Here is a 16,513-nt window from a genome sequence, read left to right as displayed (position 1 = left end):
CTTAGCGGAAGTTAAAAATGTTGATGCATATATCTTAGAAAATGTTTAAATTAAAAAAAAATTTTATTTGATGAACATATGCGTTCTGCAAAAAACTTCTTGCATAATTTTCTAATAAGAAAAGAACTTGATATTCAAACAGTTCTTTTAAGCCAAAGCCCTTTACAGGCGAGACCATCTTTTTCTCGCCCTGCTCTCACAGAGTTTAACATAACTATCTCTGTCGCGCTCTCAACAGCAGAGCAATTGCAGTTTCGATTGGTTTCACGAAACGAATGAAATTTTTGAAAAAAAATGCTTTGTGGTGAAATAGTTTATTAAATTATTTATTATCTCTAAAAACCTTTTTTCAAAATTTCCATTCGTTTCGCTAAGCCGATTGAAACTGCAATCACTGGTCTCGGCTGTTAACACAAATAAGACCAATTCGTAAAATGAAGATGTGATTTATCAAATATATATTAGAACTATAAAATATTAAAAAACTTCAAGGCTTAATCCATTTAAAGAGCTGCAAAAAAAAAATATTAGAATATAAAAAATTTGTTTAGTTTTTGTACTCTAAGTTTTATTTGCATTAAACAATAGTGCATGCAACTATTGCTTATAGCCCAAATTTTATTTAAGATATCTTTATCCGAGTGTTGGTTTTGTCGGCTATTTACTAACTTTAGGGTTATGTAAATTTTCTAAATGTGAGATACAACGTATTAGAACGTTGGTATTTATATGTCGTCATCGATTATTTTGGATAAATAGAAAAAATATTTTTTTTACATCATCTGCATTAAAATAATCAGTTTTAATGCATGTTGAGCCAACTGAGACAGGCTAATTTTAGATTAATGCAACTGTTGCTGGACAGAAGCCGATCTCCTTTTACAGGAAACTAAAGATTGTCTGCCCGCTGATTGAAATTTAAGCCCTTTGTTCGACCTTGTTAGAGAATCTTTTATCTATTTTAAACGTCCACAAATATATTTCATTCACTATTAGTCTCAAATTATCTATGATTGTAGTTGTTTCTAAGCATGGAAACTCACACACTTAATACGGATTATATAAGAAATATAGTGAGTGTCATAGGAAGAAACACGATTTCAGACGTCAGGCGATAACGTTCTCTCTGCTCGGACAGGTAAATTCACCCTTGTGTTAACTCATTTGGTTTCATTCCTAGTTATTCACTATACGTCTGTGATTTTTACCGCAAAAATGTTATATTATCAAAGCTTTCTATTATTCACATACCTTCAGTTGCACGGTTCTCGGTAATCGATATTGAACAATCTGAATCATCATTATCAAGCGAATATGCTGTTTGTTCAGTCAACCGTTTTCTTTTACTATTTGTGGAATCATTGCCTGTAAGTTCAAAATTAAATTTTAATCATAAAACATGTTGGACATGATATATAATTAGATGATAAGATTAATTTTATTAATTATTACGGTCCTTAATAAACAAACGGATTAAAAAGTGAAGCCATTCAGCCATTCCCAAAATGGAAGATAGATTTCACAAAAATATTAAGTCTTAAAGTTACCGGAAATGCAATTTTCATTATTTTGAAAATTTTAAAGAACAACCATTCCTATAGTAACAAACAGTTTTTCAAAACTTTCAAAAATCTGCTTGGACTTCGGCTGCTAAATGTTCTCAAAAATTGAAGATGTTACCATATAAAAAACGTAAAAGTATTATTTATTTATCTTTTATAGCACTGGTGTCAGAAAGTAACTTCCTTTTCATGATAATGTAGTTTCTGAAACTAAAATAAAACGTTTAATATAAGCGGTATACTGTAAAAAATTTTGAAGTAAAAATTTTTTACAGTCTATGTAATTCATTTTAGACAAATATTTTGCGCATAAATAAGGTAAAAGACCCAGTTATTGACACTAGCCTAGTTATTTGGCACAAGCAATTTTTTTCTAATAAAAAAAATAAAATGTTCTCAAAAAACCAATTATCTTAAAATTTATAATTCAAAAATTATATTTATTAATTTATTAGAGTAGATTTGTTTTTTTGTTTTAATTAAAATTAAATTGCAAGTGTCAATAACTGGGTCTTTTACCTTAAATGTAAATTGAAAAAAAATGAACACTTTGCTAGCCCATATTATATAATTTATTCATTAATTAAGCAAGGTCGTTTTTTAACAATTTTTATACAAGGTTAAATCACTAATTATGGTTCGAGGAAAAATTTACAAATTAGGATTTCCATGATTCATTTAGAAGTATCTAGCTAGCATAATATCTAAAAGTATTTCCCCGATTACAAAAAAGTATTGAGACAAAAAATAAAGTATTGAAAAGGAATTAGATTGACGATAAAACCGATTCATGTCAATACTTTTTTTTAATTCGGGTCACACTTAAACCTTGATATACTCTAGAAAATTCTTTCTTCGACTTCACTAGATATAAGTGGAAAATTTTGGATGATATTATTGATAATGGAAGTGGGAATAAATTATTTTTTAATAATTTTTTTTATTTTTGTTAAATTGGAAGGCTCAGAATTCTAAAATAAACATCGTTGACAAATTTTACATACATTTTCAGATTCTTAAAATATTTTCTTCAGCCAAGAATATTATCTTAAAAATGGAAAATTATTCTGCGTATAAAAAAAATTATTTTGGGAATCAACTCACTTGTGCCTGAAACTTCAAGAAATGCAAAAAATAATTTTTCGCTAAATTAAAATTTCATTTTTTTTAATACCATTTCTTTCTCAAAACCAAAAGACAATTTTAATTTTTGAAAATTTTTCTTTACATTTCTGCAAGTTTCATGCAAAAATACGTCAATTTCTGAAAAAAAAATTTGTTTACGCCCTTATGAATGAATTAATAAATTTTAAAAAAATGTACTAACTAAAAAAAAAAAATTTCATGTGTAAGAAAAATTCAAAGCAATATGTATATGAAAAAGTATGTTAATTTATAATTTAATAATTTTTAATTTAAAAAAAAAAAACAAAAACTGTCTCAGATGTTTCAGGTTTAATAGCACACTCTTTTTTTTAAGAACTGTATTATATGATTTAATTAAATCATACAAACACATTTTTATGTGGTGATTATAATAAATACAAATATAACCTCACTTTACTGTAAGAATGTAATTTGACAAAGCTTTCATTATTTCTAAAATTTTATAAAAATTATATATATATATATATATATATATATATATATATATATATATATATATATATATATATATATATAATACGTACCTATTTGATATTTTAGGTTAATTAAATTTAAAAATTTAATTTTACACAAATATAATTTTTTTTTCACTTAGAAAAATTTTGCAAGCCGGTTAAATGATGTTGTTTCACTTTTTAAGTATTTACGTTGTGTTTATACTAAATATTGGAGGCCATTTTGCGATCTAACTCTATAACATCTTACACATATTTAAAGGCTGATGTATATGTTACTAGAAGCATCAATTGTGTATGTATATTCGCTCCGAGGCCAACCGAGCGCAACGCCGCCCGTGGTCATATTTAACACTGTATGACGATCATTTAAGTAAACAAGCAATTAGCAAATGAGTGAAAAAATTTGATTTTTAAATTATCAAAGATTTTTCGTGAAAAAAAAAATTATTTTTAACAAGTACTATATTAGTATAATTAAAAAAAAATTTAATCGCCTAACAAAAGTAATAATTTAATTGCTTAATTAAATGTTTTGTATCATTTAACCTCTGATGATGATACGTATTTCACGAACAGGATTTAAAAATGTTACTCACTCCATAGAATTTAATCCTCAAAAAATAATTAATGGAAAAAAATTAGCTGAAACAAATGTCAAAAGGGTAGAAGAGAGTAGTGACCCTAATTTTTCAACAATAATAACAGCTAGTGTTATAAGACAAACAAGTGTCACCAGTCCTCCATATGAAGTAAAATTGGAGGTAAGTCAGTTACATATATACTTTTTAAGTATTCATTTTATTTACTCGCTTTAATAATTTGATGTATCATATATTTTAATGACATTGAAATTAGCAGGCACTTGACAATTTTTTTATTTTTTTATCAAAATAAACTAGGCCTAGAAAAATATTTAAAAAAATTGCGTTTACAATTTTTTAGAGTTTTTAAAGATTGAATTTAAAAAAAAATTTTTCTACTATAATTTATTTGTTAAAAAAATTCTAAAAATTATCATATGTCTCTTAGTTTCAATACCATTATATTTTATACTTTCAGAGTAGTTAACAATTAATTTTTATTTCTTTTAGCTTGACAACAACAGACATGTCATTGACAGATCATATACTTGTGTATCTCAAGCTGCTGCCAAGTGTAAGCATATTTATGCAGTTATTCATTATATAAATAATGACAGAAGTGAATCAAAAACATCCGAAGAACAAGGCTGGGGGAAGCCTTCAGATGCTCAGCTGGGAAAAGAAATGTATTCGAAGCCTCTTGCAATTACTGATGATTTTCCAACAACTAGAGAATATGGACCTGTTTATAAAGTTAAATATTGTGATATTTCGGAGATAAACTGCCCGTTTCGAACTATTTTGAAATATGAAAATGAAACTGTGATTCAAACAGCTGCTAGAATTTTCGTCACCGACTTATGTGATTCGGCCATTAAAATAATAGCTGAGAGAAAAAGTGAAGGGTTGATTAAAAATCTACTTGACATTTCCAGACAGAGCAAGTATTATTCGTATGATATTATATTTTCTGATAGTAAACAGTATGATTATTACAATCAAAATATTAAGTTGTATAATCATGAAATTGCTAAGTTGTGTCTGAGCACAATAAACCAAAGTGAGAACCCAGAGTGGTTTTCAGCTCGTCATATCCGATTAAGTGCTTCCTCAAAAGCACATAGCATTAAAACTATGAAAAAAAAGAGCTCTCAAACTTTGGCTTATGATTTGGTTAATCCGAAGTCAAATTCCAATCCAACAAAGTCAATGGAATATGGTTTAAAAAATGAACAAAAAGCGATAGATGAATATTCGTTTAAACTTTCTGTTGATGTGATACCAGTTGGTTTGTTAGTAAAGCCATTGCAATCTTGGTTATGCGCTAGTTTAGATGGTTTAGTTGTTAAAAATAACGAAATCATAAAAATTTTAGAAATTAAGTGCCCTTCAACATGCGCATCGAAACCAATCTTTGATGAAAAAACTAGAAAATTTAATGTTGGCTACTTATGTATGGATAATGGACAAGGGTATTTAAAAACAAGCAATGTTTATTACACTCAATGCCAAGTATTAATGTATGTATCTGGTTTAAACATCTGTGATTTTTACGTTTGGTCACCAAAGGGTAGTTATTTAATTAGTATAATTAGAGATGAAATTTTTTTGAAAAAGTTGATTCCTATGATGAAATACTTTTATTTCATGTACTATTTAAAACAATTAGTCAACAATGATCAAGAGAATGCTGCATCATAGATTAGAACTTTCTACTTAAAATTTATTACTTACAAATATTATTATCAAGACTGATAGATTAAGTTTTGCTGCAATTAAAAGATAACTAAGTTTGTACTTAAAAATATTCATATTTATTAATATAAATGAAAATAATATTAATACAAAGAGTTTATTAAAACAGAGTAAATACAGTAAAATGCATGTGTTTAGAATTTACAAAAAATACAAACATTCAATAAAATGTTTAAAAATATGAAAGACTCACTATTATTTATTTAACATCTTTAAGTATTGGTGATTGTAGATTTACTAAAACACAGCACATGAATATAATTGCATCACAATAAGGCAACATCTCGATAGTAAACTTATCAACTATTTTGTAAGTACGGATTCTTTGTATCACTCTCTCGATATGAATTCTAACACTTGCGACTTTATAAGTTTCTTCTACCTGTTCTTCAGAAAACGTGTCATGCAAAAACGGTGGCATTATAATTAGAACTCCTCTTCCGCTTTCATCTAGTTGTGTTTTAACTTGAGGAAACCCTTTGTCTGCAAGCACTTGATCTCCAGTTTCAAGTAGATCTAGGAATCCACACATACTCGTTATTTGACAATCTGTTGCTCTACCACCATAACTGCGTGATACATATGAAATGTATCCTGATGGTGTACAGCAAACAAGAATTTTGATTCTAAATCCTTTTTTGTAATTTGAATAAAATTTAACTCGATGCTCAATTTTGGAGGGTTGTTCTACATGAAATTCAGTACAATCGATGATAGCTCTACAATCTTTGTATGATTTTTAAATGCATCGGGCATACTTGCCTGTATTGTTTCTTTTGATGGCCAAATTAAAAACTCCTTACATGCACCAGCTAAGTACATTAAAGTATCATAAAACACCTTTGATATTGTTGTTCTATGAAGATTAAATAAAACAGCCATAGAAGTAAACGTGAGTCCACATCTCATTTTCATTAGAAAAATAAACAACTGATCTTCTAACGATATTTTTGTCCTGTCATCAACTTTTTTTCTCTTCATAATTTTTAACAAAAGTTGAAAGGTTTCAAGTTTAACGCCTCCAAGGTCATTAAGCTCTGAGGCCTCTTTTATTGAAGAATATCCATAAAATCCAGATCTGTTCGATGTGTGATTATTTGTGTTTGTGTCAATGTTATTGCTAGCATTTACTTGAATGACTGCTTCCGGGATCACAACTTTTTTCTGCTTAGGCTTGTTGATTTTTGGGCGATACACTTGAATTTCGACATCGCAAAAATCAGTTGAATAATATTTACACAGGTATGATTCGCCATCTTTTCTGCTGATATCTTGACCATCGTCATTGTTATCATCACTTAGAAAGTCAACTTGAGTTCCAGCATCGATCGAATCAATATTTTCAGCATTTTCAACGTTTTCAATTGTTTCATTGACTGGAAAACTACTCATAGAACACATTTTCTTCTTTTTAGGTTCTTCGAAGCTTTGAAAATTACTTTCTTTAGTGAGAGTTCGTTTTAACCTTCTTTGAAACCTACATTTTTAGAGAATTAAGAATAGCAAATAAATTTTACCAAATCATATGACCACACAAATATTTATAACAATTTTACCTATCAACAGCAGTTTTGGCATCAGTTTTTATTTTAGTTGAGTTTTTAAAAATTGTTGGGTTGTAACTCGGGCTTTCAGGGTGATCCGATTTTCTATCTCGAACAAAATGCATGCTGCAAATACGATTATGATGACGTGGTACCCAGGGTGCTCCATTTACCCTGTAATCATTATTTATTAATTAAAATTTTATGAGTAAACATTAACAAATAAACTTAAAATTCAACTACATTTGAAAAAATAATTTAAGTGAATTAATAATTAATTAATTATTATACTTACTCCCTTTTTTTTAATGCATCTAACCAAGCCTAACGTCTAACCACTTTAAAAGGGAACTGTGAATTATCCGTAGGAAAAGAATAAAATTTGTAATTAGAATTGACTGAAGTGTTATTACAATCATTTACTGAACAATTGTAATATGCTTTTTTCTTCACATTCATGATTTTTTTTTATAATTGCACTTTTTTTTTTTATAAAACAAATCACTTATTTACATATAACAGCACCAAAGAACTGTCATAATATTCGTCATACAGTGCGTAAAAGCGCCGCCTCTGGCGCTGGCCTCGATGGCCTCGGAGCGAATATTCACATCACAGTAGCCGGTATTCAGTATAACCTACATATAATATAATAAAAATTATTTTACACATGCATATTCCAATGTATTAATACGCGAACAATCAATCTCATCACAGAAGCCGGTGTAGGTAGCGAACGTTTACGACACGGACTCCGTGGTTATAGATTTGACCAAAAAGTACTCTGTTGATTGAAGTTTACAATTATTATTATTATTATTATTATTATTATCATTATTATCATTGAATTCTTAGTAAACTCTTCATTTCTTTGTTTATTAAAGAATAATTGATTTACGCATTTCTTAAATTTCTTATACCACCCAGGCAACATTAACAATTGTTAACCTTAAAAATAAAGATTGTTGACCCAAGTGCAAATCGTAACCAAGCAATCTGATCACAAAAGCCGATGTACATAGTTAGCAGATGGTTTCAATGTGAAAATATAAAAAAATACTGAGTAAATTAGTGCAAGTGGAATTAAAAATGTCGCGTAAGTTTTTCTATGTAACATATACATATATATTGTGAATTCCTATTATATATTAATAAATTGATTTGACAAGTTTCATTGCAACTTTATAGTGAAAATATTCGTCCGATTGCACGTGTACCGATGATAATAATAAAGTTAGCCGACATTTTTAATTTTTTGATTTTTTTTTTAATAATTAAATTAGAACAAAATAATATTATTAAAAATTCCACTGACAGTTTTTAAAGTTTTTTACAAATAAAATTTTCTTTTTGATTTTTTTGTAATGATTTTTCCAATAAAAAGTAATTCTAAAAATTTTTAGATGTCGGTTAACTTAATTTTCATGCACCGATGAATAGAAGCTATATCTACTCTACATCTTGACCCGTCTCTGTAAGAGTAAATTTACTCTTACAACTAATATTTATATTAGTTGACATAACCCATGACATGGGACGAATACTTACACTTCCATTTACTTCTCTTTTCATAGTATTAAAATTAAAAAAAAAATTTTTTTTTATAATTTTTTAAGCTTTTGTTGAGAAGACAAAATTTTTAAGTCCACTTTCCTAATTATTATTTATTATTTATATTATATTTTATTTTTATATTTGCCGCTCAAAGCGACAACTAGCTTATGATTATTATTCTCATTGAGACGGCGTCGGTCTACGCGCAGCCTAGCTGCGCATACGACTCTCTCTCTGGCTTGCTCGCCGTGGCTCGCACATGTTGCTTGGACGTTTGGCGGTATTACGTACTACTGCGTAGTTACAAGTCAAGAACTTTTCTTAATATTGTTAACTATATAATACGGATAATATTTTGATATCAAAGATTGTTTAGAATTGTTTTATATTTATTAGGAGAATAAATAAACTTACAAGGAAACTCTCTCCGGTGTCCCCCTCCGATTTTGATGAAACTGAGATATGTTATTCTCCGTCGAAATCTAAGAGACACGTATTTTTTTTTATCTGCGGAAAAACATTTCTAGGGGGTGAAACTACCCCTCAAAAGTTAGCCTCCAAAGGGGTGTTTTTCAAGTTTCGCATACTTGCAGTTTAAATAATCGAATGGGACCAATTGCATTTATGCAATTTAAAAATTATAATTTTCAGGGTGGAAAATCATGAAAAATGCTTTTGGTTTTATAATAAAACAATGGATAGAACAAAAGTTATGAGGGTTGAAAATCACAAAACTTTTATAAAAAAAAAACTATTCGATGGATTTCAACAAAACCAACGGCAATCGGAAGAGGAAAAAAAGTAGAGAATACGTCTTTCGGGGTTTTTCCGAAAAATTAAGTTTAGGGGGTGAACATCCCTTAAGCATATCTACAGTGACCACCAAGAAAATATCGTTTTTTATATTAATTTTGATATGAATTCATCAATAATAATTTTTTCGTACATTTCTAGCATTTAGAAAATAATAATAATATTATATCTTAATATTTTACTTACTTGTTTACTTCGCATCCCAAACTTTATTTTGTGTATCGGGACATCAAATATTACAAATGTCATTTAATGTGAATCTGCTTTGGAAAAAAAAAAAAAAAAGAAAAAATGCTTATAATGATTTATTATAATCATAATAATCATTCATCGTTATCTCATACAAAAAAAGAGATAATTATATTTTTAGTATATATGAGTATATATTTAGTATATATTTAGTATATACATAGTTCTGACTTCATAGTGAGTGGATGTATGGAGGTTTGCTCTGCTTGATATTTGAGTTTTTTGTGCATCAGTTGATATTTTCTGGTGGTTTGAGTGTATTTCACACTGAAGTGCTTTTATTGCATAATTATATCGATATTGTTTTCAGTTTTGGTTAAGACTGACTGTATAAATTGCTAGCTGTAGTTCGGTTTTCGCTAGTTTATGGTTAGGTCTAGATAATTGTTGTACTAGCATCTTTGGCATTTAATCTGGTTATCTGAGATCCGGCTGCCCTCTTGTGGAAATGGCTGGAGATAAAACTAAAGAAAAAGATAAGACTGGAGATAAAACAGATAAAACTAAAGAAAAAGATAAAGCTGGAGATAAAGTAGAGCACTGTGGATTGTGTTGTCGGCAAATCAGTGACACTGCTTCAGCTGAGAGTACTGGCGCATCGTGTAAACATATGTTTCATACACTTTGTGTAAAGGTGCGTTATTGTTTACAAACAAAGGTAGATGCCAAGGCTCTTGTAGCTCTTAGGTGTCCAGTCTGTCCATTACCTACGGACTCTGCTGCAGTGCTGGCGCAGATTAATGCCAAGCTAGATTTGTTAACTACGATGAATGAAAAATTAACAGGTCTGACGGAGCGTGTTGACAAATTACAAGATACCTGCGGTACATTAAATGATCGTGTCACGAAGCTTGAGGCAGGAGGGTTGCCAGACATTGGATCTTCGAATAGTGCTGCTTTTATAAAGCAGGTTGCGGATCAGGTTAGCAGTACAGTAAAGGCATCGTCTGACATTAATGTGGAAATACGTCAGCTTCAGTTGGAGTCTGCATTACTCAGTGACCAATTTGTTGTTTCTGGTTTTAAGGAAGTTGAATCAGAGGATTTGCTTGATATGGTTGTGCGGCTTGGGTCTATGATGGGTGTGCCTGACTTAAATTGCGATAGGTTTCAGTATGCGGACAGAATTGGCAAGAAGGGTCCAGGGGCTAGATGTCGCGAGATTGTTGTCAAGTGTAAGTCGCCACAGACTGTCAACAGTTTTATTGCTGCAAGGAGAAAGCTTAAGGATCTTACGGCTAATGTGATAATTCCAGGCATGCCTAGAGTGCCTATTTATGTTAGTAGGAGGTACCCGCAATCGCTGAACAAACTAAAGCGATCATTGATAGAAAAATATCCAGCAATAGATAAGAGAAACATCTGGATTGCTAACACATGTGTTTGTGTTCGTCCTAAGGTTGGGTCTGAGCCGGTCAAGGTGTACCCATCAATGGACCTTGATCATATTCAGGGGCTGTCTGCATAACGTGAACATATTGACTCTCCACAACGTGTTGTCTCAGCTGTAATTCCGAGTGTACCTAATTATTTAAAACTATGTCACCTTAATGCTCAATCACTTGTGCCTCATGTTGATGAATTTCAAGAACAATTTAGATCTGATTTTTCGGATGTTATTGCTGTGTCTGAGACTTGGCTCAATGCGAATGTTGTTGATGCTCAGATTAATTTGCCAAGCTTTCGGTTACATAGAAATGACAGGATGCTGCGTCATGGGGGTGGTGTTGCATTGTTTGTGAAGAATACATTGTCTTCAAGGGTAGTGGCATGCTCATCGAACTTATCAGATTTTGAATTGGAATATATTGCTGTTGAATTACTGGCTGATAACAGCAGAAAGATATTAGTTTGTGTTATTTACCGACCGCCGCGAGCGGCATTGTTTGATGCTTTTGAGCAAGACTTTGATCAGCTGCTGCCTTTTTACAACAACATTGTGATTATTGGTGATTTAAATATTAACATGTTGACGGATTCTTATGAGTCCAAGTGTCTGAGGGACTTCTGCAGCATGCATGATTTGTATTTGGTTCCCTATGCTGCTACGCATCATACGGCGACATCGGACACGTGGATTGATCATTGCATTGTGAGTGACCAAGCAGCGGTTATTTCTTCAGCTCAGTCAGATGTGCCTTTTTTGTCAGGACATGATGTGATATCGGTGAATGTGAATTTTGCTATGACAAAGCAGCAGGCAAAGACAATTAAGTGTCGCAGTTGGAAGCTAATCACCCCGGAAGCCATTGAGGCCCAAGTGTTAGAAACTGAGCTACCGATGTTTGATCGTTATATAACATTGGATGAGTCGGTTACTACTCTGAATGGTGGTATTTGTCGAGTTTTGGACTCAATTGCTCCTGAGCGTACAATCAAAGTTTCTAGGTTACCAGCTCCGTGGCTTAATGACGACATACGTGATCTCCAAAGCAGAAGGAATAAGTTGTATAGAATTTTCAAAAGAACTGGGTATGCGTATGCTGAGTTTTCCAATGTGCGTCGTCTAGTTAAACGAAGGATTTTGGCTGCCAAGAAGGATTATTTAAAATCGAGGCTAGAACTTCATGGAAGTCCGAAGGCAATTTGGAATGATTTCAGGCGGCTTGGGCTTCTCAAAACTAAGTCATCTGTAAATCCGTTAAATCTTGATGTTGAAGGACTCAATGATTATTTTGTGTCAATTGGTGGCAGTTGTGTAAGCGATGATTTGCTGCTGGCGGCGTGCATGTGTGGCGATGGTGATCAGCAGTTTACTTTTGTTGAGATTACTATTAGTGATGTTGAAAAGAACTTAAAACGCATTAGCACAGGTGCGGTTGGGCCGGATGGGATTCCAATTGGGTACTATAAGCTATTACTGCCATTTTGTTTGCAATCGATTGTGGACTTGCTCAATGCGTCATTGGTGTCATCAGAGTTTCCGAAGCAGTGGAAAGATACATTTGTTATTCCGATACCGAAAGCGAAATCGCCAGAGCATTTCAGTGACTACAGACCAATTTCCATTCTGTGTTCGTTATCAAAGGTGCTTGAGCGCTGTGTCTATGAACAATTAGTCTGCTATGTTACGGCTAATAACTTATTAGATCCTTGTCAAACTGGGTTTCGTGAGGGAATGAGTACGCAAACGGCATTGCTTCGATTATGTGACGATATACGTGCTGGAATCGATGAGCGGTTAATTACTACTGCAGTGTTTTTTGACTTTACAAAAGCATTTGATAGTGTTGATCATTTACTACTACTGATGAAGCTACGAGAACTGAACCTTTCAGAGAACGCACTAAGGTGGTTTCATTCGTATTTGACGTGCAGGCGTCAGGCGGTAAAAAATGAGGATAATGTCTCGTCATGGAAAGAGCTGACTAGTGGAGTGCCTCAGGGGAGTGTGCTTGGACCGCTGCTGTATGCACTGTTTGTTTCGGAGCTTGGTTCTGTGATAGACTGTAAACATATATTTTATGCTGATGATCTAGTGATCTATGTTATTAGCAAAATGGAAGGAATTGGACAGGCAGTGGATGGGCTGAACGCTACGATTGTGAAAATTGAAGATTGGTGCCGTCACAATCGGCTCAAACTTAATGAGGCTAAGACAAAAGCTGCTATTTTCGGCAGTCGGCAACATGTTAGCAGTCCAATTTGTCAGAATGCACCTAGTGTGCTCGTAAATGGAGTGCCTGTTGTCTATGTCTCCACTGTCAAGTATCTTGGTGTTCTCTTAGACAGTACTTTGTCTTGGCATGACCAAGTGGTATCTACTAGCCAACAAGCGATGAGTTGTCTTGCTCGATTGGAAATGAACAGTAAGGTGCTAAGTGCTTCAATGCGGAGAAGACTAGTTGCTGCTCTGATATTGCCTATATTTGATTATTGCAGTGCTGTATTTACAAATATTTCGGGGACTTTGCAACTTAGGCTCCAGCGGAAGTTCAATGCTTGCATCAGATTCATATTTGGAGCTCGGCGGTTTGAGCACATAACACCTTACAGGAGGAGACTTGGATGGTTGACGCTCCGAAGTAGGCGTGAGTTTCTAATTTTGAGTCTGGTGTATAAAATGCTAAATATGCAGCATCATAAGTTGTTGCATTCGAATTTCAAAATATTGCTTGATGTCAGGGGTCGTGCTGAGCGTAGAAATCAAGTTCTGCATCAGCCTGCCTATAGGACTGTTGCCTATGAAAATTCATTCTTGTTGACTGCAGTGAGGGAATGGAATCAGTTACCGAGTGATCTTGTGGCCGTGAATTCTTCAGCTGAGTTTCAGACGTTGTGTTACAAATTAATTTTTGATAAAGACATTTGAACTAGAGAGTCAATAATAATAATAAGTGTTCATTTACTTATATGATTAAAATGTTATTCAAAATGGTTTCTAATTTTGTATTCAGATTACTATTTAATTTTGTATTCAAATTACTTTTTAATTTTGTATTCAAATTACTTTATAATTTTGTATTCAAAGTACTTACTCACTATGTAATAATACTATTAAATATCTACGGCCTTTAGGGAACGTCAGTTCTAGGGCCGAATGTCTTCAATAAAATAAATAAATAAATTAATAGATATGAGTCAGTAATGTGAAAAACAACATAGTATAAATAAATGTATCATTTCGAGATTAGTTTAGTTATTGCGATGTACTTCATATTTTATAATTCAATATTATAATCGTTTTTTTTTTTTTTTTTTTAATAAGTGAATAATTTAAAATTGTACGAAAATCTTTATTTTAGTACATAGAGCAAAATGAAAGTCAATCCTATAAATGTTATAAGACTACTCTTAACAACATTTCAAGTCATGAACATTCCGGAATCGCCAGTAAATGACGAAGAAATACAAATCAAAGAAAGTTTTGAAAATATTTTACTCAATGCTATGAACGAATACTCCGGAGTCGAAATGGTCGAAGAAAGTTCTTTGCATTTCCAAGAACCGTATAAAGATTGGACGATGGAAGTCGTGGAAGATAAAGAGTGGGCAAATGCACTAGTTGATCAAGAAACACCTATCGACGAATGCACTAAGGATGTTGAAGATTTATCTTATGAATATAAATTGAAAGCCGTCGAGTACTGGCGTAGTAGCAAAAAAAGAAATTTAAGTTTAGACAGTGTTAGACAAAAATTTAGAAAGGTACAATCTGTGCGACAGTTACGAAGATGGGCTCATACTTTAAATCAGGGAGGGACTTATAAGGAAAAATTAGCAAGAATTTGTGAATATACATTACAAAATTTCAAAGCAGCTATAGATGCAGGTTTAATCGTACATGATTGTGACATAAAAAGATGGGCCTTACAAGCTCAAAAAAAAATTGGTGCGGAAGATTTCCGTTTTAAAGCATCAACAAAGTGGATCGCGTCATTCAAAAGAGCACATCGCATCGTATCAAGAAAAATAAATAAGTTTATCACGTCCAAAACCATTGAAGATAGTAAATCATTAAAACAGCAAGCTGAGGAATTCGTCAATAATGTAAAACAAAGAATTAAAATTTATGAATTAGCAAACGTATATAATTCAGATCAAAGTGGTTTTCAGTTGGAAATGCATTCCGGTCGAACTTTAGCTGTTGAAGGAGAGAAGCAAGTAGAATGTCTTGTACAATCTGTTACTTCTACTACTCATAGTTACACAGTTCAACCAACTGTATCCGCTGATGAAAAGCTTTTATCCCCACTTTTTTTGGTTCTAAAAGAACCAAGTGGTAAATTTGGACCAATAGTTGAAACAACACTTTTTAGACCTCATAATGTATACATAGAAGCATGAAAATCAGGAAAACTTACATCAGGTACGAATTATTCTTTATTTTTTTTCTGGTTTGCGCATAAGTTATTGTTGATACAAATAGTTCATATTTTTTAATTTTCAGATCATTTCAAAATTTGGTTGGAGAGGGTGTTTTTTCCAAATGTGGGCCCAAAATCTTTATTACTAATTGACTCATGGACTGGGCATTGTCCTCAAGTTGTACAAAGCGTTAAACCAACAAATAAAGATACTGAAGTAATGATCTTACCAAAAGGTACAACTGGGAAAATTCAACCGCTTGATGTTTTTGGATTCCGAGTATGGAAAAATTTTGTTCGATATTTTTCGGATCGTACAGTTTTGATGAATTTGGACATAAACTTGCATTTACGAAATAACATTATAAAATTACAATCACTTACACATATCCAATTGTCATCTCCTCGGTACATAAATTTATTCAAGACTCGTGGTACAAAAGTCGCTACACAGAAGTAAAACCAGATGAGTTCGAAAATCCTGTGGATTTTGCATTTCACGGATCATGCAATTCTCATTGTGAGGTTCCTGGTTGTCAAAATATAGCAATTATCCGCTGTTCATGGTGCAAAAAGTCGTTGTGTTTTCAACATTTTTTTCATGAACATCACGATTGCAAAACATATATTGAATAGATCTGCATATGACAAAATGATGAATTTAAGTATTAAATTTCATAAACATCAGAAATATTAAATATTTTTGTAAAAAATCATTTGTAAATTATTTTTAAATTTAATTTGATTATAGTAAAGCATATATTGTAAGCATTTTTTCTTTTTTCTTTTTTTTCCAAAACAGATTTACATTACATGACATTTATAATATTTGATGTCCCGATACACAAAATAAAGTTTGGGATGAGAAGTAAACAAGTAAGTAAAATATTAAGATATAATATTATTATTATTTTCTAAATGCTAGAAATGTACGAACAAATTATTATTGATGAATTCATATCGAAATTAATATAAAAAACGATATTTTCTTGGTGGTCAATGTAGATATGCTTAAGGGATGTT

The 16,513-nt window shown here is 31.8% G+C and overlaps 1 protein-coding gene across 1 annotated transcript; it reads right to left on the bottom strand.

Moving 5' to 3' along the window:
• Positions 1-5,722: 5,722 nt before the first annotated feature.
• Positions 5,723-8,623, bottom strand: LOC123270120. The gene is made up of 4 exons (XM_044736057.1): positions 8,616-8,623; positions 7,080-7,241; positions 6,282-7,000; positions 5,723-6,156 (listed from the first exon to the last, which is right to left on the bottom strand). The coding sequence occupies exons 1-4, from the start codon at positions 8,621-8,623 to the stop codon at positions 5,723-5,725; spliced, it is 1,323 nt and encodes a 440-aa protein (XP_044591992.1).
• Between the last annotated feature and the right edge of the window lie 7,890 nt (positions 8,624-16,513).

Source organism: Cotesia glomerata, linkage group LG8 (assembly GCF_020080835.1).
Source record: "Cotesia glomerata isolate CgM1 linkage group LG8, MPM_Cglom_v2.3, whole genome shotgun sequence".
In the NCBI taxonomy this organism is placed as follows: Eukaryota; Metazoa; Arthropoda; class Insecta; order Hymenoptera; family Braconidae; genus Cotesia; species Cotesia glomerata.
Note: the sequence above shows the minus strand (reverse complement) of the source record. Positions and strands in the feature narration are given on the sequence as shown.